General features: G+C 32.4%; 1 protein-coding gene across 1 annotated transcript in view; it reads right to left on the reverse strand.

The window, feature by feature from the left end:
* LOC126880908 (zinc finger protein 271-like) overlaps window positions 1–24,566 on the reverse strand; it is a 148,043-nt gene extending 123,477 nt beyond the window's left edge. Inside the window, exon 1 of the mRNA XM_050644983.1 lies at window positions 24,072–24,566. Coding sequence (XP_050500940.1) covers window positions 24,072–24,303 — 232 coding nt within the window. The 5' untranslated portion in view covers window positions 24,304–24,566. The remainder of the gene's footprint in view (window positions 1–24,071) is intronic.
* Between the last annotated feature and the right edge of the window lie 3,282 nt (window positions 24,567–27,848).

The following is a 27,848-nucleotide window of genomic DNA, read 5'->3' on the forward strand; positions in this document are numbered from 1 at the left end:
GCACCCTGCATATTAAATTAAGAATATACATTTAAGTAAATAAACAATAATATTTTGTCATTTCAAACAAATTTTTAAACAAATTTTATACAGGGTGTCTACATAACTAGGAACCATATATGGGAGACTGTTTTATTATTAATTTTACGAGAAAAAGTTATTCTTCATAAAAAGTTCTGCATTGTCTAGAACTCAGAATGCAGCCATCAAGATCAAATATCAAATTTCATGAATCTTATACGAAGTGTGTCAAAAAATATGAATTTCGGTCAAGAGCAAAGTATGTTTAGTTTTCATAATATTGAAAAGATATTATGAAAAGTTGTTCAGCATTAAAAACTATTTTTCTATATGCAATATGCAATTACAACCTTCTAATTGAAATATATTGTAATCTAGAAAGGCACTTTAATTTTGACCGAAATTCATATTTTTTACATACTTATATCTCAAATAAAATTGAAAAAATTTGATAGGATTTGATGGTTGCATCTTAGATTTTAGACCATGCAAAGCTTTTTAGAAAGAACTTTTTATCGTACATTAATTGTACTTTTCAACAAGGTCCTTTTCATTTATTAGAAATAATGTGAGAAGTCTTTTATTATTAATAATTAGCCCTTTTCAGTTATTACAAATAATGTGATAATTGTTTTATTATTATCTATTAATTAATTAATCAATAACAATAAAACAGTTAATTATCGCATTATTCGTATCTAATAAATGAAAAAAGCGTTGGGTATCTGTAATAGTATAGTATAGTTGATCCAAAAGATGGCAAAACCCAGACATCCAAAGTGAAAGTTATCCTTCAACACCAAATTGTTCTATATGGTCCACATAATGTTCAGAAAAAAGTCACACCATTTTGAGCGTCGGGTTTGGGGGGAAGAGGGGGGAGAAATCGGCAAATTCGTAGTTTTTTAAGTTTTTCGCCAATATTTCTAAAACTATGCGGTTTAGCATGAACAACCTTCTATTCAAAATTGTTCTACATTAAATTTGAAATAAAAAAGGCCTTATGCATAATCTTTCTAAAATGAATGGTTCCAAAGTTACGGAGGTAGTATAGTATAACTGGTCCAAAAAAAGGCCTAACCCAAACATCCAAAGTAAAAGTTTTCCTCCAACACCAAAATGTTCTATATGGTCCACATATTGTTCAGTAAAAAGTTACACCATTTTGAGCGTCCCGTTTGGGAGGGAGATGGGAGAGAAGCCGGTAAATTAGTAGTTTTTTTACGTTCTTGGTCAATATTTCTAAAACTATGCTTTAGCGTAAACAATGTTATATACAAAAATGTTCTACATGAAATTTAAAACAAAAAATGGTGTATACGTAATAGTCAACAATATAAAATCAACGGTTCCAGAGTTACGGAGGGTGAAAGTCGAGGTTTTCGATACTTTTTATATTTTTTGGGCAATATTTATGATATAACTATACCAAAAACCCAGACATCCAAAGTGAAAGTTATCCTCCAACACCAAATTATTCTATATGGTCCACATAATGTTCAGAAAAAAGTCACACCATTTTGAGCGTCGGGTTTGGGGGGGGGGGGGTGAGAGGGGGAGAAATCGGTGAATATAAAAAGTATCGAAAACCTCCACTTTTCACCCTCCTTAACTCTGGAACCGTTGATTTTATGACAATTATGTATAGAACCTTTTTTGTTTTAAATTTTATGTAGAATATTTTTCTATAGAACATTCCTTACGCTATAACATAGTTTTAGAAATATTGACGAAAAACTTAAAAAAACTACTAATTTACCGACTTCTCCCCCATCTCCCCCCCCCCCCCAAACCGGACGCTCAAAATGGTGTAACTTTTTACTGAACAATATGTGGACCATATAGAACAGTTTGGTGTTGAAGGAAAACTTTTACTTTGGATGTCTGGGTTAGGCCTTTTTTGGACCAATTATACTATACTACCTCCGTAACTTTGGAACCGTTCATTTTAGAAGGGTTATGCATAGGGCCTTTTTTATTTCAAATTTAATGTAGAACATTTTCGTGTAGAAGGTTGTTCATGCTAAACCGCTTAGTTTTAGAAATATTGACGAAAAACGTAAAAAACTACGAATTTGCAGATTTCTCCCCCCTCTCCCCTCCAAACCCCACGCTCAAAATGGTGTGACTTTTTTCTGAACATTATGTGGACCATATAGAAAAATTTGGTGTTGAAGGATAACTTTCACTTTGGATGTCTGGGTTTGGGTCTAACTATACCATACTATAATTTGAGAAAAAAAATTCAATTAAAAGGATGTAATTGCATATTAAAACAGTTTTTAATTAATTCTAAACAACTTTTCATAATAATAATTTTCGATATTGTGAAATATAAGGTACTCTTGATCGAAATTCATATTTTTGATAGTCATAAGATTGAAACAATTTTAAATTTGGTTGCATTTTAGTTTTTAGACTATGCAAAGCACTTTATGAAGAATAAATTTTTTCCGTAAAATTAATAATAAAAAAGTTTCCCATATGGTTCCAAGTTACGCAGATGCAATGTCTTAATTATTTTCGGGAATATGTAATTTTTTTTTTCAGTAATAACACAATATTTGATTTTTGAGATTTCTCTAGTTGTTCTTGAAATAATTAAAATTGTATATAAAAAAGGTTATCTAATTTAAAATAAATATTTCTTATTTACCAAACCTTCGGTTTGGCGCCCCTTTGGGGTTACGCCCGCGTGCGCCGCACGCGTTGCACGCCCGGTTACGGGGGCCCTGATTGAATCCAGACAAATTAAAATATATATTTGCCAAAAAACTGAGATGTTTTAACCAAATAATGTTTCAAATGGCAGGGGAGCCCAAGCAGGGATTTTTGCAGTTCCTCGAGCGCGTCAGAAAATCACAGGGGGAAAAATCCTGTACCCTGTAAATATACCTCTACCATAAATATATTGGCTCTTCATACAGGGGAGTTCGTTCAGGAAAAAGGTTCGAAAAAGTCCGGGTCGAAGGGACTGAAAAAAAAATCTATCCTTAGAAAAACTCAAAATCTTCAGATTAAGATAAAGTAACTTTGTAACGAAAAAGCGCACATGAGAAACGTTGCGGCGCCAGTGAAACGAGTAAGCGATGGACTACCCCAGCTAATTGAAACAATATCTGAAAATATTACCTCAACTAACCAAGACAGCCATCGTTACACCCTTAGCTTAGCTCAGTCACTCAGGTGTGTGTTCGTCTTGTCCTAACCTCAGATATGAACTATGAAAATTGGAATGGAAGCAAACAAAACATAGTTTTTAACTAATCATGTTTATTGTTCATAAAGATATAATAAATAAAATGACTTAGTAAATTGCATTAACAAATGTATTCAAATTCTTGCCAAAAACTAACAATTCTGGATTATACTTATGGCTTTTGGTAGCTGATGGTATCTTCTTGATGTCGTATGGTACTGCTGTTGTAGACTTCTCGTAGGCCTGGGCGGATCTTCGGCGCAAGGCCCCTGCAGCTAGAGGTGGTGGTTGTGCAGTCTGGATGTCATTGTCTTCGCCTTCAAGTGTGCATCACCGGTGATGTGAGGCTTAGGTTCCCGAAGAGGGAAAGGTTGATCTCTTTCCAAAAAAACCCAAGAGGAAGATGATTTGTTGAAATAGAAATGATTTATTTTTCGAATTACATGCCTTTTTAAGGATTAATTTTTTCCTTCCAGTGTATGTCAGGGAGTAGGGGGTCAAGTCGATGAAGTGACACTGTCATTGAAAACGACGTTTAAAATGACAACCAAGTACTATGAAGTAGCGGCATGTTCCGTATTGAAAATACAGATATTTGGAGAGTATGAATATACGAGGTATGTTCAGTATGATGATTTAAATGAAAGAGATATATTAAATAGAAGATAATAAAAGAGAGCGCCAACCGATTTTTAAAGGGGAAAATGGGTAAACCAATTAGAAGAGGACTATTATTAAAGAATTATTAAAGAAAATAGAATAAAATAATTATTTGAAAATAAAATAGCAAAGATGTGACGTTTGTAACGTTACACACTCCTCTCACCCATCAGAAAAATTTTGAACACACGTGAGAAATTTTTCTCAAAGAAAACAGGAATGTTACACACTCCCTCCACTCATCAGAAAAATTTCGAACACAGGTGAGAAATTTTTCTCACAGAAAACAGGAATGTTACACACTCCCTCCACTCATCAGAAAAATTTCGAACACAGGTGAGAAATTTTTCTCAAGGAAAACAAGAAATCAAAGTTCTAACCAGAAATAAATATATGCAGTAGTAATCGTTCAAAACAAATCAAAAATAAATACTGATAATAAAGTAATTATTAAGTCAATGTATATAGTTAATTTAAATTATTAATCATAAAAAATTTTGAAGTACCAAAATAATTTTCAGATGTTACTCTGGGGAAAATAAAAAAAAATAAAAATATTACCCAATGAATTGTAGTATTCATCACACTATAAAATATTTATTTATTATAAATAAATGACATCAGAGAATATCTATCTCTGGGAAAAAAATAAATGTACTTTAAAAAAAATATGTAATTAATTTAAAATTATAAAGACTTATAATATAAAGTGTAAGTATTAATCAAATTAAACTAAAAATCCAAAAGTAAGTAAGTAACCATAGTCAAATAATGTAGACATATTAAAAATGAATTGCATTGCAAATATTCTGGTATTTATATAAAATAAAAGGCATATAACCAAATCCAAGTAAATATAAGGGATATCACATCCTATATAAAATAAATAGCTAATGGAGCTACTAAGAAGTGAATCTCACAACAAAACACCAGTACCCTGGATAACTCAAGTACGGAAAGTACGGTAATAAAAATAATAATCAATATGAAAAGGTAAGTAAAAGCATATAAGTAGATAAAGATAATATAAATATAATATAATAAAAAGAAATGCAAGTGCAACTATAGATAAACCATTAAAAAAAATAAGTACTAACTATATGGAAAGCCAAATAAGACAAAGTTCTACACCAAAGGGTTTGAAAAAACTGCATAAAACCAGTCCTAAAAGACTTAACCAATAAGTTAATAAAGAGAGAGAGAGAGAGATAATGATACATAATGCAAATGCTACTTCCATCAAATGCATACCAGGGATCTACACTAAAGAACAAAATATATGTATAAAAATGCATAAATATGATTTGCAAAGATGGAAAATAACAAATGCTAGTAGCTAAACTACAATCATACTTCAAAGCGCCACAATTCTACACCAGATTTCTAAAAGTAGATATGCATAGAACTGTTTGAACTCCAAAAGAAAAAATTTATAAAAGACATCATCCTAAAAATAATATACAGCATTAAACTGTATATCAACAGTCATTAAGACCAAAAAAACGGAACTCAGACTCAATAGATCTGGCCCAACCCTATGGATAACTTATATGTACCCTAGGAAAAAAAAACACTAGGTGTCTATGCAGCTATATATAAGCCATACACAACTTATAAGTGCCGGATGAGGCTTTCGTGCTAATCTGTATCAAAAATCAATACAACACCCAAAATAAAATAATAAAACAATAATATATAGATAAATAGGGCATTGTTAAATAAAAAAGATGTTAAATATAATGTTTATCATAATTAATATAAGTGCAATAATGCAAAAAATTGAAAAATGTAAAATATCATGCTTTACGAACAAAAAATTTTTTTTTGAGATTCAAGACAAGAAGAAGAATGATTTAAATTAATATTCTGAATACGTAAAGAAGAAGAATAAGAATAAAATACCTCAATGAAAGAAAAGAACTTGAAAATTGTCCTAGTCTTTACTATACAAGTAAAGTAGTATATACCATCCGAACAGAAAGTTCGACGGAAACAACAAAATTTTTGGTAGTTGTACAAAATTGGTAATAAATATATGAAAACAACTAGGAAATATAAGAATAAGTAAAAAGTAATTGAAAATAAGTAATAAAACAAGATTTAAATGCACTTTAGAGTACACAGAAGTACCTATAAAAAGAACTTAGAAGAAATAGTACGTATAAAAAGTACAGAAAATATGACAATAAATGGAAAAATTCTCTTGGGTTTTGGAAAGTTACGACAAAATAAGAAAGTAAATAAAGAACTACCAAAAAAAAACTGGTTAAATTGAAAAAAACAGGAAAAATGCCATGTGGACATTACTATCAAGGTCCTAACATAAAAATTAGCCAAAAAAAGTAGGGAAAAAGTATTAAAATGTTAAAAATACCAATATTTGCAACTGTAAATGTATTTTAAATCAATTATGCTGAAATATATAATTAAATTATTGAAACTGGTAATACTTTTTGACCCATAACATGTGAAAATATATAAAAATTAGTCAAAAAGGTAGTCAAAAAGTACCAAAATAGATAATATATAGATTTACTGCAAAAATTGAATATAAAAATGAAATATGTGAAAATAGTATTTATTAATGCTTGTTGTCTGCTACCAAACCACACAATCACAGCTCGATTCTTCGGATAAGACAAGTGCGTTGGTGCGCCAGTGTAACGAATAAGCACACATGAGAAACGTTGAGGCGCCAGTGAAACGAGTAAGCGATGGACTACCCCAGCTAATTGAAACAATATCTGAAAATATTACCTCAACTAACCAAGATAGCCATCGTTACACCCTTAGCTTAGCTCAGTCACTCAGGTGTGTGTTCGTCTTGTCCTAACCCCAGATATGAACTATGAAAATTGGAATGGAAGCAAACAAAACATAGTTTTTAACTAATCATGTTTATTGTTCATAAAGATATAATAAATAAAATGACTTAGTAAATTGCATTAACAAATGTATTCAAATTCTTGCCAAAAACTAACAATTCTGGATTATACTTATGGCTTTTGGTAGCTGATGGTATCTTCTTGATGTCGTATGGTACTGCTGTTGTAGACTTCTCGTAGGCCTGGGCGGATCTTCGGCGCAAGACCCCTGCAGCTAGAGGTGGTGGTTGTGCAGTCTGGATGTCATTGTCTTCGCCTTCAAGTGTGCATCACCGGTGATGTGAGGCTTAGGTTCCCGAAGAGGGAAAGGTTGATCTCTTTCCAAAAAAACCCAAGAGGAAGATGATTTGTTGAAATAGAAATGATTTATTTTTCGAATTACATGCCTTTTTAAGGATTAATTTTTTCCTTCCAGTGTATGTCAGGGAGTAGGGGGTCAAGTCGATGAAGTGACACTGTCATTGAAAACGACGTTTAAAATGACAACCAAGTACTATGAAGTAGCGGCATGTTCCGTATTGAAAATACAGATATTTGGAGAGTATGAATATACGAGGTATGTTCAGTATGATGATTTAAATGAAAGAGATATATTAAATAGAAGATAATAAAAGAGAGCGCCAACCGATTTTTAAAGGGGAAAATGGGTAAACCAATTAGAAGAGGACTATTATTAAAGAATTATTAAAGAAAATAGAATAAAATAATTATTTGAAAATAAAATAGCAAAGATGTGACGTTTGTAACGTTACAACTTAAGTACATGCAAAACAGTATATATTTCAAAAATCTAACGATTTGAGCTGGATGTAACGAAATGGTCGAATCACAAAGTTTCACAAAGAAAAAGCGAATATTTCGCGAAATGAACGTCAGATCGGAAAACTAAAAAATACGTGTTCAATATTTTTCAATAATCTATCGAATCATACCAAGCACGAACCCCTACGGAGAGGCTTGGGTCTAAATTTAAGATTTTAAATACGAACCCCGTAATATTTCGCGAAATGAACATCAGATCGAAAAGCTGAAAAATGCAGGTATTCAATATTTTTGAAAAATCTATCGAATGACACCAAACACGACCCCCCATGGAGGTGGGGTGGGAAGTTACTTTTAAATCTTAAATTGGAGCCCTCATAATTTTATTGCAGATTTGGATTTCGTACGTAAAAATAAGTAACTTTTTTTCGAGACATTTTTTCGAATTATGGATAGATGGCGCTATAATCGGAAAAACGATTGTTGGAAATGAAAAATTAAATTAAAAAATGGAAAGTCCCCCACTTATGGAAAACTTAACTCAACTTTTTTGGCTTTAGGATCTACCCTTCACAACCCAATACTTTTCCATAACGCTCGAGTAACTGCAAATTTAGCATACTTTCCTCCCCTACTAAAATTTGATGTGAAAAATAATTTTTAATTCGATTCGCTAATGAATTTGCTTTTTTGTCCTTAAAAGTAGAAAAAACGTTCAATTTCTCTTGCGTAATAGTTATAGTGTAATTATTTTAACTGTATTATGCGAATAATTAAATGAAATGAACCTTGCAACTACAAGGGAAGAACATAAATATGGCCAGAGCGAAGGGAGTAGTCGGAGTATTCAGTGACAAACTATCTATTTTTGAACAAAATATGCAGAAAAGAGATCTGACCAAATTCCCCAACAAGAAATCCTCTTGGTTTATCAATCCTTTTAGCGTGGAAGTTTCAACGACATGTCCTTATCTTCCAGAGAGCTTGATTGATTTGAAACATGATGTTGAAATTGAAAATCTGTTTCAGGAGTGTGGCTATGAAATATTTTGACCGCAGATAAAAGAAGTGTATCCAATCTTGTGGAATACAATCAAATTACGATTATCAGCATCCCCCACAATATATATAGTGGAGAAAGGTTTTAGTTCTGTATGCATATTGAAAAACAAACAAAGAAATAGGCTGGAGATAATTTAAAGAGGTGATTTGAGGTTGCTATTAACCAACATTAAGCCAGACATAAAGAAATTATGTGAGAGACACCAGGCCCAAGGAAGCCATTACATATAATCATTTATCATTTTACGAAATGTAAAAATAAATAAATACGGATACGTACCTTTTTAGACAAAGCGAAAACGGCGGGTTCGTTGGAAAAAATATTCCCATAAGATTTTTTCCATAATCACATTCGTGAGACATCCCAGAATAAGGTTCAAGAAGTCGCCCACCTAAAAAGTGGTCCAAATTTTTTTTAACAATTTTTTTTAGTTTTTTTGGACTATTCTGGACAAAAAATTTCTCCTATAATTTTTCTCTAAAGTTGATTGTTTTCGAGTTATAAGCAATTTAAGTTGAAAAAAACGAAAAATGGCGATTTTTAAGGCTTAACAACTAGGTTAAAAGTTATTATTCTGAAAGTCAAAAAGTGACTAAATCAAAGTTTAAAGCCCTCCCTACAGGATCCTGAAAAAATTTTGGTTATTATTTTATTACTAAGCTGTTATTTTTAAATAATAATAATGAGCGCCATTCACGTGTTAGGCGGCCGTCAATGCTGAGTGCGAGAGAGATGCCATTCCAGCAGTCCAATTGTGCATCTTACTCGCACTCACATTTACAGCCGCGTCAATACGATCTAACCGCTAATTGTTATTAATTAAAAATAACAGCTTAGTAATAAATTAATGACACAGATTTCTTAGGGATCATGTAGTGGGGGCTTTAAACTTGGTTTTAGTCACTTTCTGACTTTCATAATAATAATTTTTAACCGAGTTATTAAGTCTTAAAAATGGCAATTTTTGCGTTTTTCAAATTTTAAATTGCTTATAACTCGAAAAAGATCAACTTTAAAGAAAAATTATAAGAGCCTTTTTTGTCTAGAATGGTCCAAAAACCTAAAAAAAATTAAAATATTGTCCGGGCCAAAAATATTGATTTTTGCTTTTTGGTTAAAAAAAAATTGTTAAAAAAAATTTGGACCACTTTTCACGTGGGCGACTTCTTGAACCTTATTCTGGGATGTCTCACGAATATGATTATACAAAAAAATCTCATGGAAATATTTTTCCCAACGAACCCGCCGTTTTTGTCCTGTCTATTTGTACTGATTAATTATTTGTTTCAATTTAATTTGAGAGGGGAGGGGGCGATTGTAGTATTCATAACTGACGAAACATGTCTAAAGGGGCGATCATCGGAAAAAGGTTGGGAACCACTGGTCTAATCCTATCCATTCTTTGATGTTGCGCAGCCAGGCCATTTGTCGTCTATCCGGGCCGCGTCTGCCTTTTATTTTCCCTTCTATAATAAGTTACAGGAAGTTATACCTATCGTGTCTAAATATGTGTGCAAAATAAGATGTTTTACGTTTCTTGAAAATTTCTGTGAGTTCACGTTCTCTATTCATATGTCTCACAAATATATAATATTCAATGTATCTTTGTAAAATTAGATCGAATTACTTTGCATGTGATGTCTAGATACATGTTTGTTTAAGTTACACTTTTGTGAAAATTGTTTATTGCAAATATTGCACATAAAAGGCTTTTCTCCAGTGTGAAATCTTAAATGTATTTTTAATTCATAAATCAATGAAAACTGTTTGTTACATATTTCACATGCAAATGGTTTTTCACCGGTATGAACTCTTAAATGTCTTTTTAAATCATATCTTCTTGAAAACTGTTTGTTGCACATTCCACATGCAAAACCTTTTTCTCCAGTATGTACTACCATATGTGCGTTTAAATTAAAACTTTGTGAAAACCGTTTGTTGCATATTTTACATGCAAATCGTTTTTCACCAGGATGAACTCTTAAATAATGTTTTTTTAAATCATAACTTGAAAATTGTCTATTGCATATTTCACAAGTAAATGGTTTTTCTCTGGTGGTCACTTTGATAGAGTCAGTTAAATACTGGTTCAATTGACTACTTCCATCATCGTCTTGTTTTGATATATTACTTGGATCAGTTTTTACATCTTCACACGAAAAACCTAAAATCACATTTATCTATTAAATCAGTGATATGGAATGAAACAAAAAATGTATAATTGTAAAAGGCGAGATGACAAGTTATACAGGGTGTCCCGAAAAGGTTGGTCATTAATTATACCACAGATTCTGGGGTCAAAAATAGGTTGATTGAACCTCACTTACCTATATACAATAGTGCACAGAAAAAAAGTTACAGCCCTTTTAAGTTATAAAATGAAAATCGATTTTTTTTATATATCGAAAACTCTTAGAGATGTTTTATTGAAAATGGGCATGTGGTATTCTTATAGAAGGAACATCTTAAAGAAAAAAAAAAGAATGTGTGTGTACTTTGTACGCACGTAAGAAGTTATACTTCTATTATATGATTTCTTAAAAATAAATACACTTTAAACAGTTTGTTTTAATTTTTTTTAAACACCAAACTAATTTTGTGCTTACCGCTTAAAAAAAATAAAAAAAAGAATAGGATTGCACTGGATTCGAACTCAAGACCTCTCGATCTCTGGGCGAATGCTATACCAAATACGCTACGAGGACTGTGTCTGTATCGGTTCGGACGTACCTAATGACAATTCACGGTAACAAACAGACAAGGTGAATAAATATACAATAAAATGTTTTAATAATACTCATCTTACTCCTGAGGAAGACAAATCCAAAGACACAAAAATTATAATATATTTACTAAAAACACTAATATATTCTTTTCACACCTTTTCTTGCACTGATATGACTGATATATGTATACATAACTAGAAAGATTTAGCAACTAAACGCCATACTGTCTGTGTGCGCATGCGCGCAGTATTATGAAATTTTACTCTCAATCGCGCCTAAAGAAGTACAACTTCAAAAACAACAGTGAAATTTGTACACCCCATAAAAATTTGATGGGGTTTTGTGCCCTTAAACCCCCTCCCAAACTTTTGTGTACGTTTCGATTAAATTATTATTGTGGTACCATTAGTTAAACACAATATTTTTTAAACTTTTTTGTCTCCTAGTATTTTTTTTCGATAAGCTAGTTTTTATCGAGATGTGGCTTCTTTTTTAATATTAGTGTAGGAAACAAAGGTTGAACCTTGCAAAGTGGACACAAGTCCGGTTTTATTTTTTTTCTGGTATATCAAGGGGAGCTTATTGTAAGACTACCTTTTTCTGAAAAAATTTCGCCCCGGAACCCCCCTTTTCACCCTTTTAAAGGGGGTAATTTGTGGTTTTTGCGGAACGTAGCCCTTCCTGTACCTTTTACAAAAAATTTCTTTTATAGAAATATGAAGAGGACTATATTTTCTACGATTTATTTCCCGACAGCATCTGTCTATCATTCACCGTTTAGCGGGGGTGGCGCCCCAAAGTTGACAAGTTTTTAAAAAAGATGTTTTTAAAAAATATATTTTTCCCTAACTGTAACGGAAATTAAGAAGAAATCCTGCGACAATTATTCACAAATAATTGATTGATTTTTTGGTATAGGTTTCACTTAAGGGTAATTGCCCTTTTTCTAACTACAGGGATTACATTTTAGAAAACCCCTTTTTATACCATCTGAACCGTTTATGCTAGAGTAAAAAAACTTTCAGCAATTACCCATGTAGTCGTGCTATTTACAAATTTGTATAATTCACCCCCATTTTTCCCCGGAACCACCCCAAAAAAGAAGAATTAATAAATAAAGTGATTTTCTTGGAATCCTTCACACACAATGCCCTTTATTAATATGCTTCATATATCGTTTGGTGCACGTTATTATTATCCATGCATGTACACCAAAAGCGATTTCCTAGTGCAACCCCTGTAGCCAAAAAAAAAATAAATAAAATGGGGGGTTGAAATTTTTTTTGTTTTGCTTTTTGATCCATATGGGCATATGCTTCATTAATAGTGCTTTTCAAAAATATATATGGTTATTGCAACATCCCTGCGGAAACCACCCCTATCCTTGAAAATATACTGCAGAAACTACCCCTATCCCTTGGCGAGCATGTTTTTACGATTTTCTCATTACCTATGCATTATTTTTAAACAAAACTTATACAAGGTTAAAGACCACTATTTACTTTAAAAATTAGGTTCTATTCATTTTTTTCGTGTAAGCAACCATTACGGCACAGTGGCGCCGTAAACCTAAGATATGCTTTGGCGGGTTCCAGTTTTTGTTTTTTGTTCGTCATCTGTTCGTTTTATTGATAAAGTACTTATGTAAAATAAAACAACACAGTGTAACCTACAAATTATGACCTATGCACATTTTACATTCTTTGCGCCCCAAAGCCACAGTGGTGGCCCAAAATCAATTTTTGCATATTTTCGCCACCTACACGCATTTTATTGCATTAATGCTACTTTAATAGCACAATATGCACCCATAAGTGGTCACTAAGCAGTGGCGGATCCAGGGCTACTTTAATAGCACAATATGCACCCATAAGTGGTCACTAAGCAGTGGCGGGTCCAGGGAGGGGTGATGGGGGGCGATCACCCCCCCTCTCAAACCAAGTGATATTATATTTAAAGATTATAAAAATATTCATTTATTTTTATAAAAATTTAGCCAATTGGCACCCCCTCTTAACGATGCTGGATCCGCCACTGTCGCTAAAGCATAAAAAGTACGCCATTCTTATAAAAATAATAATATAATAGTATTAGTAAAGTATTTCTATAAAAATAAATGAATATTTTTATAATCTTTAAATGTAATATCACTTGGTTTGAGAGGGGGGGTTGATCATCCCGATCACCCCCCTGGATCCGCCACTGCTTAGCGACCACTTAAGGGTGAATATTGTGCTATTAAGGTAGCATTAATGCAATAAAATGCGTGTAGGTGGCGAAAATATGCAAAAATTGATTTTGAACCACCACTGTGGCTTTGGGGCGCAAAGAATGTAAAATGTGCATAGGTCATAATTTGTAGGTTACACTGTGCTGTTTTATTTTACAGAAGTACTTTATTAATAAAACGAACAGGTGACGAAAAAAAACACAAAAACTGGAGCCCGCCAAAGCATATCTTAGGTTTACGGCGCCACTGTGCCGTAACGGTTGCTTATACGAAAAAAATTAATAGGACCTAATTTTTAGAGTAAATAGTGGTCTTTAACCTTGTATAAGTTTTGTTTAAAAAGAATGTATAGGTAATGAGAAAATCGTAAAAACATGCTCGCCAAGGGATAGGGGTAGTTTCTGCAGTATATTTTCAAGGATAGGGGTGGTTTCCGCAGGGATGTTGCAATAACCATATATATTTTTGAAAAGCACTATTGATGAAGCATATGCCCATATGGATCAAAAAGCAAAAAACAAAAAAATTTCAACCCCTCATTTTATTTATTTTTTTTTTTGCTACAGGGGTTGCACTAGGAAATCGCTTTTGGTGTCCATGCATGGGTAATAATAACGTGCACAAAATGATATATGAAGCATATTAATAAAGGGCAGTGTGTGTGATTCCAAGAAAATCACTTTATTTATTAATTCTTCTTTTTTTGGGGTGGTTCCGGGGAAAAAATGGGGGTGCATTATACAAATTTGTAAATAGCACCAGTACATGGGTAATCGCTGAAAGTCTTTTTACTCTAGCATAAACGGTTCAGATGGTATAAAAAGGGGATTTTAAAAATGTAACACCCTGTAATTAAAAATGGGACAATTACCCTTAAATGAAACCTATACCAAAAAATCAGTCACTTATTTGTGAATAATTTCCGCAGGATTTATTCTTAATTTGAGTTACAGTTAGGGAAAAATATATATTTTTTAAAAACACCTTTTTTAAAAACTTGTCAACTTTGGGGCGCTACCCCCGCTAAACGGTGGATGATAGACATATGCTGTCGGGAAATAAATCGTAGAAAATATAGTCCTCTTCATATTTCTATAAAAAGTATTTTTTGTAAAAGGTACAGGAAGGGCTACGTTCCGCAAAAACCACAAATTACCCCCTTTAAAGGGGTGAAAAGGGGGTTCCGGGGCGAAATTTTTTCAGAAAAAGTTAGTCTTATAATAAGCACCCCTTGATATAACAGAAAAAAAAATAAAACCGGACTTGTGTCCATTTTGCAAGGTTCAACCTCTGTTTCCTACACTATATGCTTACATAAAAATTTTATGGAGGTTTCGTTCCTTTAAACCCCCCAAATGTTTGTGTAAGTTCCAATTAAACTATTATTGCGGTACCATTAGTTAAACACAGTGTTTTTAAAACTTTTTGCCTCTTAGTATTTTTTAGATAAGGCACCTTTTATTGAGGTGTGGCGTGTGGGCTTCTTGTTTAATATGGTTCAAAATATTCCTAAGAATGTAAATTGTTAAATAAATTTTCGTATTATTACCAGGTCTCTATAATCATACTTGACCCTATACAAATATGTGGTGGAATTGACAAATATTCAAAATATCTCGATAAAAACTGGCTTTTCAAGAAAGTACTAAGAGGTAAAAAAGTTTTAAAAACAGTATGTTTAACTAATGCTAGCACAATAATAATTTAACTGGGAACGTACACAAAAGTTTGGGGGGGGGGGGGTGATTTAAGGTAACAAAACCCCCACAAAATTTTTATGGGGTGCACAAATTTCACTATAATTTTTTTAAGATATTCTTGCTATAATAATGTCACATTTCCATTTTCAATAAAAAATCTCTAATAGTTTTCGATATATGGGACAATTGATTTTCATTTTGTAATTTCAAAGGGATGTAACTTTTTTTATAAGCACATTTGTACTAAGGTAAGCTAGGTTAAATCAACCTATTTTTGACCCCAGAATCTGTGGTATGATTTATGACCAATCTTTTCGGGACACCCTGTATAATAGAGGAACTACTTTTAATAGATTAATGCAAATTATGACATATACCTGGGCACGAAATAATAACAGGAGAAGTATTAAAACACCTTCCCCGTAAAGCTGTCCAGAAAACCACTGCGCATCTGCTAGGAAAAATATTATGATTCGGATTTTTTGCACAATCTTACTCAAAAAGGACTCCTTTCAACAAATTTGCATGTTGGCAGGTCCAAAAGTGGGTCAAAAATTTTTTAAACCTTTTTTTTTTCGTTTTTTTCCTAAAATTATTTATTTTGCATCGAACAAGGTTTTTTTTGGATTATTCCAAACAGAAAAGGTCTTTAGTGACTTTTCTCTAGAGTTGATAGTTTTGACATATCTTCCCTACCATTTCCAACTATCGAATGTGAAAAATCGGGTTTTTCAGATTCCATACCTTGCCCTCGCATTATATGTGATATATCTTGTGGCAAATTCTCGTTATTGTAGCTTGATTAGGAGCGCGGGAAATATGCTGTTTAAACCATCGAATATGAACATTTTTTCATTTGGTTGACTTAGTGATGTTAGAAGAGAATAATCTCAAGAGAATATTCTCGGCCAGAAAATTCTCTCGAGAATATTCTCGGCAAAATTTTCTATATTTTCAAAAACCGAAACAAAAATAAAAATTAGATACGGGTCAAATTATAACTTAAAAAATATGTAGGTATATTGTTTTTGCCAATCCTATGAACCACTAGCAAGGATGTTTACAGTGTTAATATTTATTGTTTTGGTGCAATATTAACGTGCAAATATTTAGAATTGTGTTCATTTAAGCAGAGAAGAACAAGTTGAGGAAACTGAGTTTGTAGATCATTTAGCAACTTTAAAATATGGTAATGGAATAATGGCAGATTTGGCACTTTATCGGTCTAACGAGCGATTTTTTTGGAAAAAAAAATTGAAAAACTAGACTTAATCATATGGTGAAAAGGTACATGTTTTGGAACAAAATTAACTAAAATATTAGTTGATATATTAGGCATGCCTTCATCCATTGCAGCGACTGAAAGAAGTTTCAGTAGACACTTATGTTTTTTTTATCCACTCCTCTAAAAAAAACCGGCTCACTGCTGAACCGGCTCGTAAGGTAACTTTTATTGCTCACAATTTAAAATTGTTAAACGTAGACCAATCCATGACTGAACTGGCCACTCATGAAAAACAAAATCCCACAACTCATCAGTACATTGAAATGCAGATTGTAGATGAGCTAATGATAGAAATAGATTAAAAAAATCTGAGGTCTCATCTTTTATCATACCACATCGATTATTTGCTGTTAAAAAGAAAATTTCATTTTTTTATCAAAGAAATTTTGTGTTTTCTGTTGTTTTTGTATTTTTTATATACAAACAAAGGACACTGTTGTTTCGTCTCAGAATTTTGTATATAAGATCATGATTTTTAAAACCCTATTTTTCATCTTCAACAATATTCTTAAGTGCGTCATGGGGTTCATTCTCAGAAAATTCTCCATATCTATTCTTGAGAATATTCTCGAGAATATTCTTCGATTTTCCATTCTCGAGAATTTTCCAACACTAGGTTGACTGCCAACTGACGAAAATGGTTATATTTGATATTTTGTTTTGTATAAATATAACTAAAGGTACCTATATTTGTACAACGCTAAATGTCGAATGTGTCACATTCGTTAGTTTTATTTAATGATGGTTTTAATAAATTTACTGGTAAAATAAAAAAGTTTCTATCAAATTAATGTTAAAATTATTATGGTAAATTGTGTCTTATTTATTAAATATGTAATCTGATTTCAAATTTGTTACCTCCAAACTTTTTGTTATATATATATATATATATATATATATATATATATGTTTCAGTGTTTTTATAATTATTGAAAAAAAAATCTAGTCACAACGATATCTTGTTATTGTTACAGTAATCTTTTAATATATTTTGACTTGTATGTATATTCTAATGATTTAACTTTGTAAGACTATATAGGTTATACTTATAACTATCCTTTGTACTTTTATAATTATTGTTGTTTTATACCTACTTACTCTGTAAATGCTATATGCGTAAATAAAATTTTGACTTTGACTTTGAGATGTAATTTATTCAACGGTTATTCAATTATAATCTGTAAGTGTAAACTATCGAAAATGCTAAACTGCTGAGAAGAATCAAATGCACGTGTTTACAATTAGTGCGAATTTTGTTTCAGCAACGCTTCCAAGAAATTCTTGTGAAGCAGTTTACGATTTCATTTAAACGGATTTTCATTATTTGATTATAAAGTTATTCGCTATTATACATTCGCTACTTTGAATCATCGGACCTAAACAAATCTTTGATTAATACAAAAAGCAAAGTAACGAATGTGATTTTTTGAAAAGAAAAAAATGATAAGCAGTTCAAATTTGTTATCAATCTAACAAGGATTAAACATTACATACAATAAATATAAAAATTTTCCCATTTGTCAATGCACTGATTTTGGAGTCTCTAAAAAAGAGTTATTTTGCTCTCCTGAAAAGTACGACTTTTCACATTGGATAGTTGAAAATGGCAGGGACGACCCTACCATTTCCAACTATCGAATGTGAAAAATCGGGATTTCAGATTCGATACCTTGTCCTTGCATTATACATGATACATCTTGTTGCAATTTCTCGTTATTGCAGCTTGATTAGGAGCGCGGGAAATATGCTGTTTAAACCATCGAATATGAACATTTTTTCATTTGGTTGACTGCAAACTGACGAAAATGGTTATATTCGATACTTTTGTTTTATACAAATATAACTAAAGGTATATTTGTACAACGCTAAATGTCAAATGTGTCACATTCGTAAGTTTGTGTTGTAATTTATTCAACAGTTATTCAATTATAATCTGTAAACTGTCGAAAATGCTAAACTCCTGAGAAGAATAAAATGCAAGTGTTTACAATTTCTGCGAATTTTGTTTCAGTATTGCTTCCAAGAAATTATTATGAGACAGTTTATGAGTTCATTTTAACGGATTTTCATTATTTGATTATACAGTTATTTGCTATTATACATTCACTACTTTGAATCATCGGACCGAAATAAATCTTTGATTAATACAAAAACCAAAGTAACGAAAGTGATTTTTTGGAAAGAAAAAAAAAGATATGCAGTTCAAAGTTATCAATCTCACAAGGATTAAAAATATTACATACAAAAAATATGAAAAAATTTTCCCATTTGTCAATGCGCTGATTTAGGAGTCTCTAAAAAAGAATTATTTTGCTCTCCTGAAAAGTACCACTTTTCACATTCTATAGTTGGAAATGGCAGGGACGATATGTAGTTAACATCTGCACTTGAACCGTTTTACCAGTAACATTTATCAACACCATGTACCGATTCAAGCACATTTTTTTAATAACTGAATAAAAAGAAGGATATAGTAAGAGTAATAATTATACCCTTATATTATTATCATTTTATAGTACATTGTACACTAGACATATTTTAGTTTATTGACTCCTTAGTCCAAGTAATGAAGCTTAAAATAGGACAAAACCTCGCAATTTTTACAGAATGGATCGATTTGCTTGAAAATTTGAGAATAAGTAGTGGATAGTCCAAGGATCAAAATCTATATGATGCTGAAAGGCGCTTTTACCATGGGGGTGGTTGTCACCCCATCTCGGGGGTGGAAATTTTTTATTATATTTTGACCGCAAAAGTTAGTAAAAACATTCATTCTAAGCAAAAAACGTTCTATACATTTTTTTGATAAAATTAATAGTTTTCGATTTATTCGCTATCGAAAGTGTTAGTTTTATATCGAAAAAATCAATGTTGTTAATAAGTTTTCGGCTAATAACTCCAAAATTTTTCGTTTTATCAAAACAACTTTACTTAACAAAAATGTACCTTTTGAAACAATAAACAAAACCGTTTCTTTTAGATTTTTTTAAGACCAATAGTAATCGAGCTATAGATTATTAAATGTTAGCTCTTCTTCGTCAAATGATAAATACTGTATTTTCAAAGTCAAAGGACGGGAAAACTATGCATTTTTCGAGGATAACTTGTTCAAACTAATTTAAAGCATTTTAAAATATCTATCTCCAGAAATAAAACAAAGTCTTTAGCCCAAAAATTAAGTGACGTATATTGAAAACAATGTTAGTCTCTACTTTTTTCAGCGAAAAAGTGATCCGAAGCAACCTCCTAGTCACCACCGTAATTAAAATTAGTCATTAACCTTATTTGCTCTTCTTTATTTTTATATTATTAATAGGTTCTAGAAGTTTGGCCGGCTTAGAATGTTTAGTTTAAAAAAAAATGGAGTTAGAAGCGAATAACGAGTTTTTGTAGTTGGGAAAAAATGGCATTTTCTTCAGAATAGAAAGATTAGCATCAGAGATACGCAAAAATGTTTAAATATGAAATTGTAGCTAATTTAATTCTCAAGAAACTGGTTTGCAAAAATTTTTACTACAGCAAAAATTGAGTGAGCTATTGATAGTTAAAACTTGTAATAACATGCAAAAACCACCTTTACCAATTCATTCAAAGTCACCTCTTTTTGCGACTGAGGATTTTAAAAAGAATTAATATTAACAGGATTATAGACCTTACAAAAACCTACAAAATTCTTTTTCGCCTAACTTTCTAAGATAAAAAATAGAAAAGTAAAAAATTCAATATATGTATTTAAAAAAAAAAAGAGAAATCCAATTGGAAGCATATAAATGTAAGTTAGCGATGTTTTTAGTCATTGGCCTTATTCATTCTTCTTTATTTATGTATTATTAATAGATTCTAGAAGTTTGACTGGTTTATAAAGATCAGTTTGTAAAAAACTGGAGTTAAAAGCGAATAACGAATTTTTGTAGTTTGGTAAAAATGTCGATTTCTTCAGAATAGAAAGATTAGCATCAGAGATACGAAAAAATGTTTAAACATGAAATTGTAGGTTATTTAATTCCCAAGAAATTGGTTTGAGAAAATGTTTTCTACAGCAAAAATTGAGTGAATCGTAAATTAGTATATTATTGAAAAACACTTATTTTTTCGATATAAAACTAACACTTTCGATGTTGTAGTGTGGAATCTGGTTATGGACGGACTGATTGGAACGCTCAACAGGAAAAAATATAATGTCCTGGGCTATGCAGATGATTTTGTCATTCTGGCTCAGGGCAAGTTCAATACAACTGTCAGGGATAACATGCAACAGGCCCTGAATGTAGTATCAAAATGGACAAGTGAGGTAGGATTGTCCGTAAGCCCTCACAAATCCAAAATAGTAGCCTTCACCAGAAGGACAAAATTAGAGGGAATAGGACCTGTGAATCTCATGGGGATCTCCCTAAAGGTGGAGAGGGAGGTAAAATATCTCGGAGTCATAATAGACTCAAGGCTTACCTGGAATCAACACCTGGAACGAATAACCAAAAGAGCGATGGCCACTTTAATGGTGACCAGACGCACACATTGCAGAACATGGGGACTTAAACCGGACATGATGTATTGGATATACAACATGATGGTAAAGCCCACAATAACGTATGCAACAATGGTCTGGTGGCCAAAGGTGCAACAGAGAAATGCTATAGAGAAGTTAGGCAAGATACAAAGGCTTGTCTGTCTCAGCATAACAGGAGCAATGAGAGGCACACCAACTGCAGCAATGGAAGCCTTACTAGACCTTCCTCCCTTACACATCACAGTGAAGGGCGAGGCAAGGATGGGGTTACATAGACTGCAGGGTAATCAAAGCAAAATTGCAGTGGGCAAAGGACACTGCAGCATCAATGATATATGCGGGGATCCAATATGGGAGATGATAACAGACCATTGTATCCCCAAATATAAAATGGAAATACCTTTTCAGGTGGAAATACACTCCAGAGAGGTATGGGAAGATCCTGGCAGACATCTGAAGTATGAGGGCCACACCTGGTATACAGATGGGTCCAAGACAGAAGATGGTTCGGGATCAGGAGTATATAGTGAGGATAGGAACTATAACGGTTCCATCCCAATAGGAGAATATACCTCTGTATTTCAGGCGGAGGTATATGCAATCCTGCACTGTGCACGGATAAACAGATTGAGGACTTATACTAATAAGAGAATCAATATCTGTTCAGACAGCCAAGCGGCCTTGAGGGCTTTAAAGAACCCAAGGATAACCTCAAGGCTTGTATGGGAATGCCGCGAAGAACTTGACACCCTGGCGGAACATAATGAGGTAAAACTCATTTGGGTGCCTGGACATCAAGGGATCGCTGGTAATGAAAAAGCTGACGAACTTGCTAGACGAGGATCAGCAACAGGATACTTCGGTCCAGAACCGGCACTGGGAGTGCCCAAAAGCACAATCAGAGACCGATTAAGAGGCTGGATACGAAGACAGCACAAAGAATACTGGGAAGAAATTCCCACGCAAAAGCATGCGAAGAGATTTATACCTCAGACATGCGCAAAAAGAGCTGAAGAACTGTTCAAAATGAACAGGAATCAGCTCAAAATTATTACAGGTTTCTTAACTGGACACTTTCCAGTAAAAGGACACCTACACACGATAGGACTATATAACGGAGACCTCAGCTGCAGACTATGCAATAGAGAGACCGAGACAGTCAGACATTTATTGTGCGATTGCGAGGCGCTGGATCGTAAGAGACAAGCAATATATGGAGACTGCAAACCAAGTCCGACAGTGTATGGCACTAACCCAATGGACCTTTACAGGTTAGTAAAGGGCACTGCATTATTGGATTGGGTGTCATGAGAACAAATGGAAGGAAGCACAATAAGCTGAAAAGCTGCAGTGCCACCGGGGTGCATGCACGGACGGCTTCCAAAAGAAAAAAAAAAAAAAAAAAAAAAAAAAAAAAAAAAAAAAAAAAAAAACACTTTCGATAGCGAATAAATCCAAAACTATTAATTTTATCAAAAAAATGTATAGAACATTTTTTGCTTAAAATGAATGTTTTTATCAACTTTTGCGGTCAAAATATAATAAAAAATTTCCACCCCCGGGATGGCGTGGCAACCACCCCCATGATAAAAGCGCCTTTCGGCATCATATAGATTTTAATCCTTGGACTATCCACTACTTGTTCTCAAATTTTCAAACAAATCGATCCATTCTGTAAAAATTGCGAGGTGAAAAGCTTCAGTTCCTGGACTACCTAGAATGTATAAAACTCAAACAACTTTAAAGCTGATTATCTCAAAACTATCACAACTGCACTTAAATCCTTTTACGTCTTGCCCCCTTAATTAACAATAATCTATTTTTTCAAATAGTCAAACAACTTAGTTCTATTACACAAAAATATGATAAATTAATTATATATAAACACTAACGAATTCTTAAAATAATACACTACTGCACTGAACAGATATCGATACAGATAACAAAACAGATAAAAAATCATGCTATTAGACATAGAAATCTGACGCAGCTTTGTCAAAATGACAGTGACTATTTACTGTATGTTGCCTAATCAGTTATTAGTTATGTTTTATTTCTTGTTATGGATAAAAATTTTAGTAGTTCCAATGTGACACAAAATCTAGGTAGGCATGGGATAAAAAAGTTTATTTGAGGAAAGTATTTTTTTTGTTCTTGTTAATGGAGGTACAGGTTCGTTTTTTTAATATCGTATTTAATTATAGAGTAATTTCTACATTCTAACATATTTCTCAAATTGGGCTCTGTGCCGCCATTATCTACTATATTACGAATATGTGTGCCAAATATCTCGACAAAATATTCAAAATTAAAGCCGCAATCTTGGACCACGTTTTCTGTTTTTGATGACGCACTACTGTAGCCTCTTAACTTACCTTATCTTAATCTGATGATTTCGAGTTTTTCTAAGGATACACTTTTTTTCGGATCCCCCTAAATGAACTTCCCTGTATTAAAATCCAATATATGGTAGGGGTACATTTCTGTGGTGCTAAGGCAAAACCCGATATGTCAAAAAACCGGATTTTGCAGCAGATGAGTTTAAAAGTTGGCAGTGTTGTTGTAATAGTGGACATATCGGAAACTAATTTTATCATCTACTGTTACATGGATGCGTTTAGCCATGTTGGGTTTTGTCATCATATTCTTCATCGCTCAAGGTACATATTGGCATTAAAAACGAAAAATCGATAATTTTTGACATATCGGATTTTACCAAAGTACCAAAGATTTACAGGGTACAAGGTTTCTTCCCATGTGATAATCTGAGGAGCTTAAGTAACTACAAAAATCCCTGCTTGGGCTCCCCTACCATTATACATCTACAACTCATGTAGCTTACAACAAATAAAAACGTTTAGGTAATTAATAACAATAATAGCAGCCATATTTTGGTTACAATATTTTTTCAGTTAAAAGAAGAATGAACAACAAGTTTATCTGGTGTAGTACACCATTTTAGGGATTTTGTGGGTTACAATCTTTTAGGTACCTTTCAACCAATGATATTAATTATTCTTGTTATTTACTTACCTGATTGCCTTGTTTGTTTCTCCTCAAATAATTTAAGTGTATCATCTTGTTCTATTTCAGTCTTTATGAAGATTTTATTTAAGTCTAAATACTCCAATGTATTATGTATACTTTCTTCCTTGGGTTCTTCCTTAGCCTCAAATTTAACACTATCCAAAAGACAATTATCCATCTCATAATCTACTGTTTCAATTTTACACTGGTTCTCACTAAATTCTTCTTTTACTTCCATACTTGATTTAGATTCACTATCAGAAATATATTTATTTATCCAATAAACAACTAATTCTATAATAGACACTTAATTCACCCGATTTGACCCAAATAAACAATTTAATCTATATTTATACTTATAAAGGTTTAATTAAGGTTATGTTAAATTAAACATGCACTGCACGCTGAAACTTGCGGTTAGCGAAAACCAAATACTTTGGCTTCGGAGCTTCTAGACAATTGACAGTTACAATTATTGGGGACTTAGAAATTTTACACCCGTATTTTGAATTTCTCTAATAGATGGTTTGTTTAAACCCTAAATTTTCCTTTAAGGTTTTTTCTTATTAATTGAAAACAATCATTTTTGTTTAAGAACATTTTTATTATGTGAAATATTTATGTTTTTCTTTGGTAGTAGGTACCTACTGTTTTTGATGTGGTAATAATATAACTTTTATAATATGGTTAATTATTTGACTGTAATTTATAACTTTCCTATGGTTAATTATTTTATAGAGAAATTCAAAATACTGGTAAAATTGCTAAGTCCCCAAGAGGTACCGAACTATAAGTAACATATCCTATACATATAGGTACATACATATTATTATAAGGTACCTACATGACAAATTTTTTTATTTAACATATTGCTAATAAGTACTATATAATTAGGTTAATAAGTATATTTTGAATTTCATTTACATTTATATATATAATCTACCAAGCGCAGTGAGGTTTTTCATTTACTGTCTTAAACTCAATGATGTATAAGTTGTATATGATGTATAAGTAGTATAGGTACAATATATATACTTTTCAAATTGCCCGCCAAATCCAGAGAACTGTCAATTGTCTAGAAGCTCCGAAGCAAAGTATTTGGTTTTCTCTAGACGCAAGTCACGCTGAACGACCACAGTACAAATAAGCAGGCTTTGTAAAGTACAAGAATCTACAGGTCGAGCAAGTCTCGTAAATTTCACGATTGCGAGCCACGCTTCACGCAACCGTGTTTGCGTACTTGTGTTTCGAGTTGCGTGGTCGTGCGGAGTTATATTTACCAAATTTAAATCCGTTCCAACATGCTGTCAAAATTAAATCAATATGTCAATATGGCTACTGGGTGTAAAAGATAAATCTTATTCTATCTGTTCTTAATGAGTTTTAGATAATTTTAGTTGTATTTCTTTGTAATTTTGTGTTGTACAAAGATTAATTTAACGATAATATGCTTCATTGGTGTTGTGTTTTGAAGTGTGAAATGCAAAGTAATTGTGATAAAGTCGAGATAAAGTTCACTTTTAAACTGAACTAAATAAGGTATCTGAGAGACAACAATGGTTAAATGCAATACAATGTACAGGTTTTACTAGCGAAATGAAAATTTTCCTGTCCTGTCTGCTGTAATCATTTTATATCTGGTAAGTTACAATTACAACAGTAACGATTTTTGAAGATGTTAACATTTTAATCTTATAGGAAAACCAGCCGACTTAATCGATAATAACAATCTCCAGATTGGGTTCCTTCAATAAATATGGGCTATAAACACAATGAAATAAGTTCCCCAAAATCTAAAATGGAGTGGTATCAAAGGAGAATTAAAGGAAAAAATATTCATATTGAAATTATTTATAAGGCACTGGACTGTCTTAAATTCTACAATAATACTAGGTGGGTAAATGATTTTAGACATTTTTCATTAAGAGTAGATTAAGATTAAGTAGATTTTCATTCAGTAGATTTAAGACTTGTTTACACAGGTAGAGTAATGATGCAAGTACTTGATAGAGTAGAGTAACTCTACCTGTAAAAATGCTCAGCACAGTAGAATAGCTGGTAGAGTGTATAGTTGGAGTTAAAGTAGAGTGACTAGCAACCTATGGCAAAGTAACTACTCTATGACCACCACTACTGCCAAAATGTCTACTCGGCTGCACACTCTACCCATGGAACACGCTCAATTATGGCAGAATAGAGTAGGTAGGAGAGTACATGGGGGCGCTGTCATTCTGGCTGGAATTGTGTTTTGTGTAAATAGTGAAAATGAAGTTCACTGAAGATGAAACTTTAAAACTTGTAGAGCTATAATACGGCGAATACCAGTGTTTATGGAATTTAGGTAGTGTATACTACAGAAATAAAAGTTTGCAGCAAGCTGCGGAGGATGAAATCGTCGAAAGAATGGCAAAGGGGGCTTTGGAGTAAACGAGCTTAAGCAAAAAATTAAGAATTTAAGGTGCACTTATAATCAAGAGTGTTTAAAAATACAAAAATCGGTTTCACTATACTAGCATCAGTACTATACTTGTACTCTCCTCATGTGAATGGTATCAAGCCATTTTTGGTAGAGTACTACCGCTACTCTACTCTCCTCAAAACTCTACCCATGTAAACAAGTCTTTAGAAACAGTGGAAAATGAGGTAGCTAGTAGAGTAGTAGTAGAGTAAAATATACTGGTTTAGCAAATTACAATGTTTTAAGGTAATACAGTAGCGATAAACAGGTAGCCAAAACGTGTTCCAAGATTGTCACTGTAATTTTGAATATTTTTTCGAGGCATTTGGCACACGTATTCGTAAAATAATAAAGAATCGCAGTACAGAGCCCAATTTGAAAAATATATTAAGGCTATAGGTACATAATTCGCAAATATTTTACGTGTATCCCTACTTTTTCTGTCTTTACACGGCAAATTACGTGTAGTAAAATTCACACTGGTATGGATATGTAAACATTACTAGAATGTCATTCTACTTGAAAATGTCATCATTAATTTAAAGAGATGGGTGTTGGATATTCTTGGATAACTGTTATTTTTATAATTGCAAATTATTAATTCAGTTAATAAATGTGATAATTTTTTCACTAACTATGTATTCAGTGATCGTAATAATTTATTTGCACAACAAAGACTAATACTCAATCGAGAAAAGAGGAAAATTGTTAAAGTGATTTTTTAATAATATATTGTTATGGAACGCTTACAATTTTGAACATCTTTAACAACAAAATACTTGGATCACAGAATATATTATCCTGATGTATTCTCTGCTTGGATCTTCCACAAATAATACACAATAAATAACTTTTTATTAAGTTCACGTCTTAAATCAATTATTTATCAAATACACTATATATCAATAATATTTAATCAATAACTCAACATATTCCCGATGCAATGTCAAATATTTAAAATTGTCACTGATTGTCAGTGTCTGACTGAAAATATATCGACGCTGTCAAGCCAAAACGGCATAAACGACATTCACTTGATTTTTCAGGAAACACAAAAAACTGATTATTTTTATTTTTACCAATTCTGCTTATCTGCACAGTGATTCAAAAAAATTGGTGATTTTTTTTCAAATTTTAATTTATTGTGAACATTAATGTGGCTGAAAATGTCTGAAATAAATTAAAAACTATAAAATGGCGCTTATGTCCAATCAAGATATAACATTGGTGAATATGCCAAACTTACCTCTGGCGTTTGTGTCGATCGCATCGTTGTAAGGTTAGTCAATATGGCGGTTAAAAGGGATATATGCCATTAATGAAAA

This window comes from Diabrotica virgifera, chromosome 2 (genome assembly GCF_917563875.1).
Source record: "Diabrotica virgifera virgifera chromosome 2, PGI_DIABVI_V3a".
Taxonomy (NCBI): Eukaryota; Metazoa; Arthropoda; class Insecta; order Coleoptera; family Chrysomelidae; genus Diabrotica; species Diabrotica virgifera.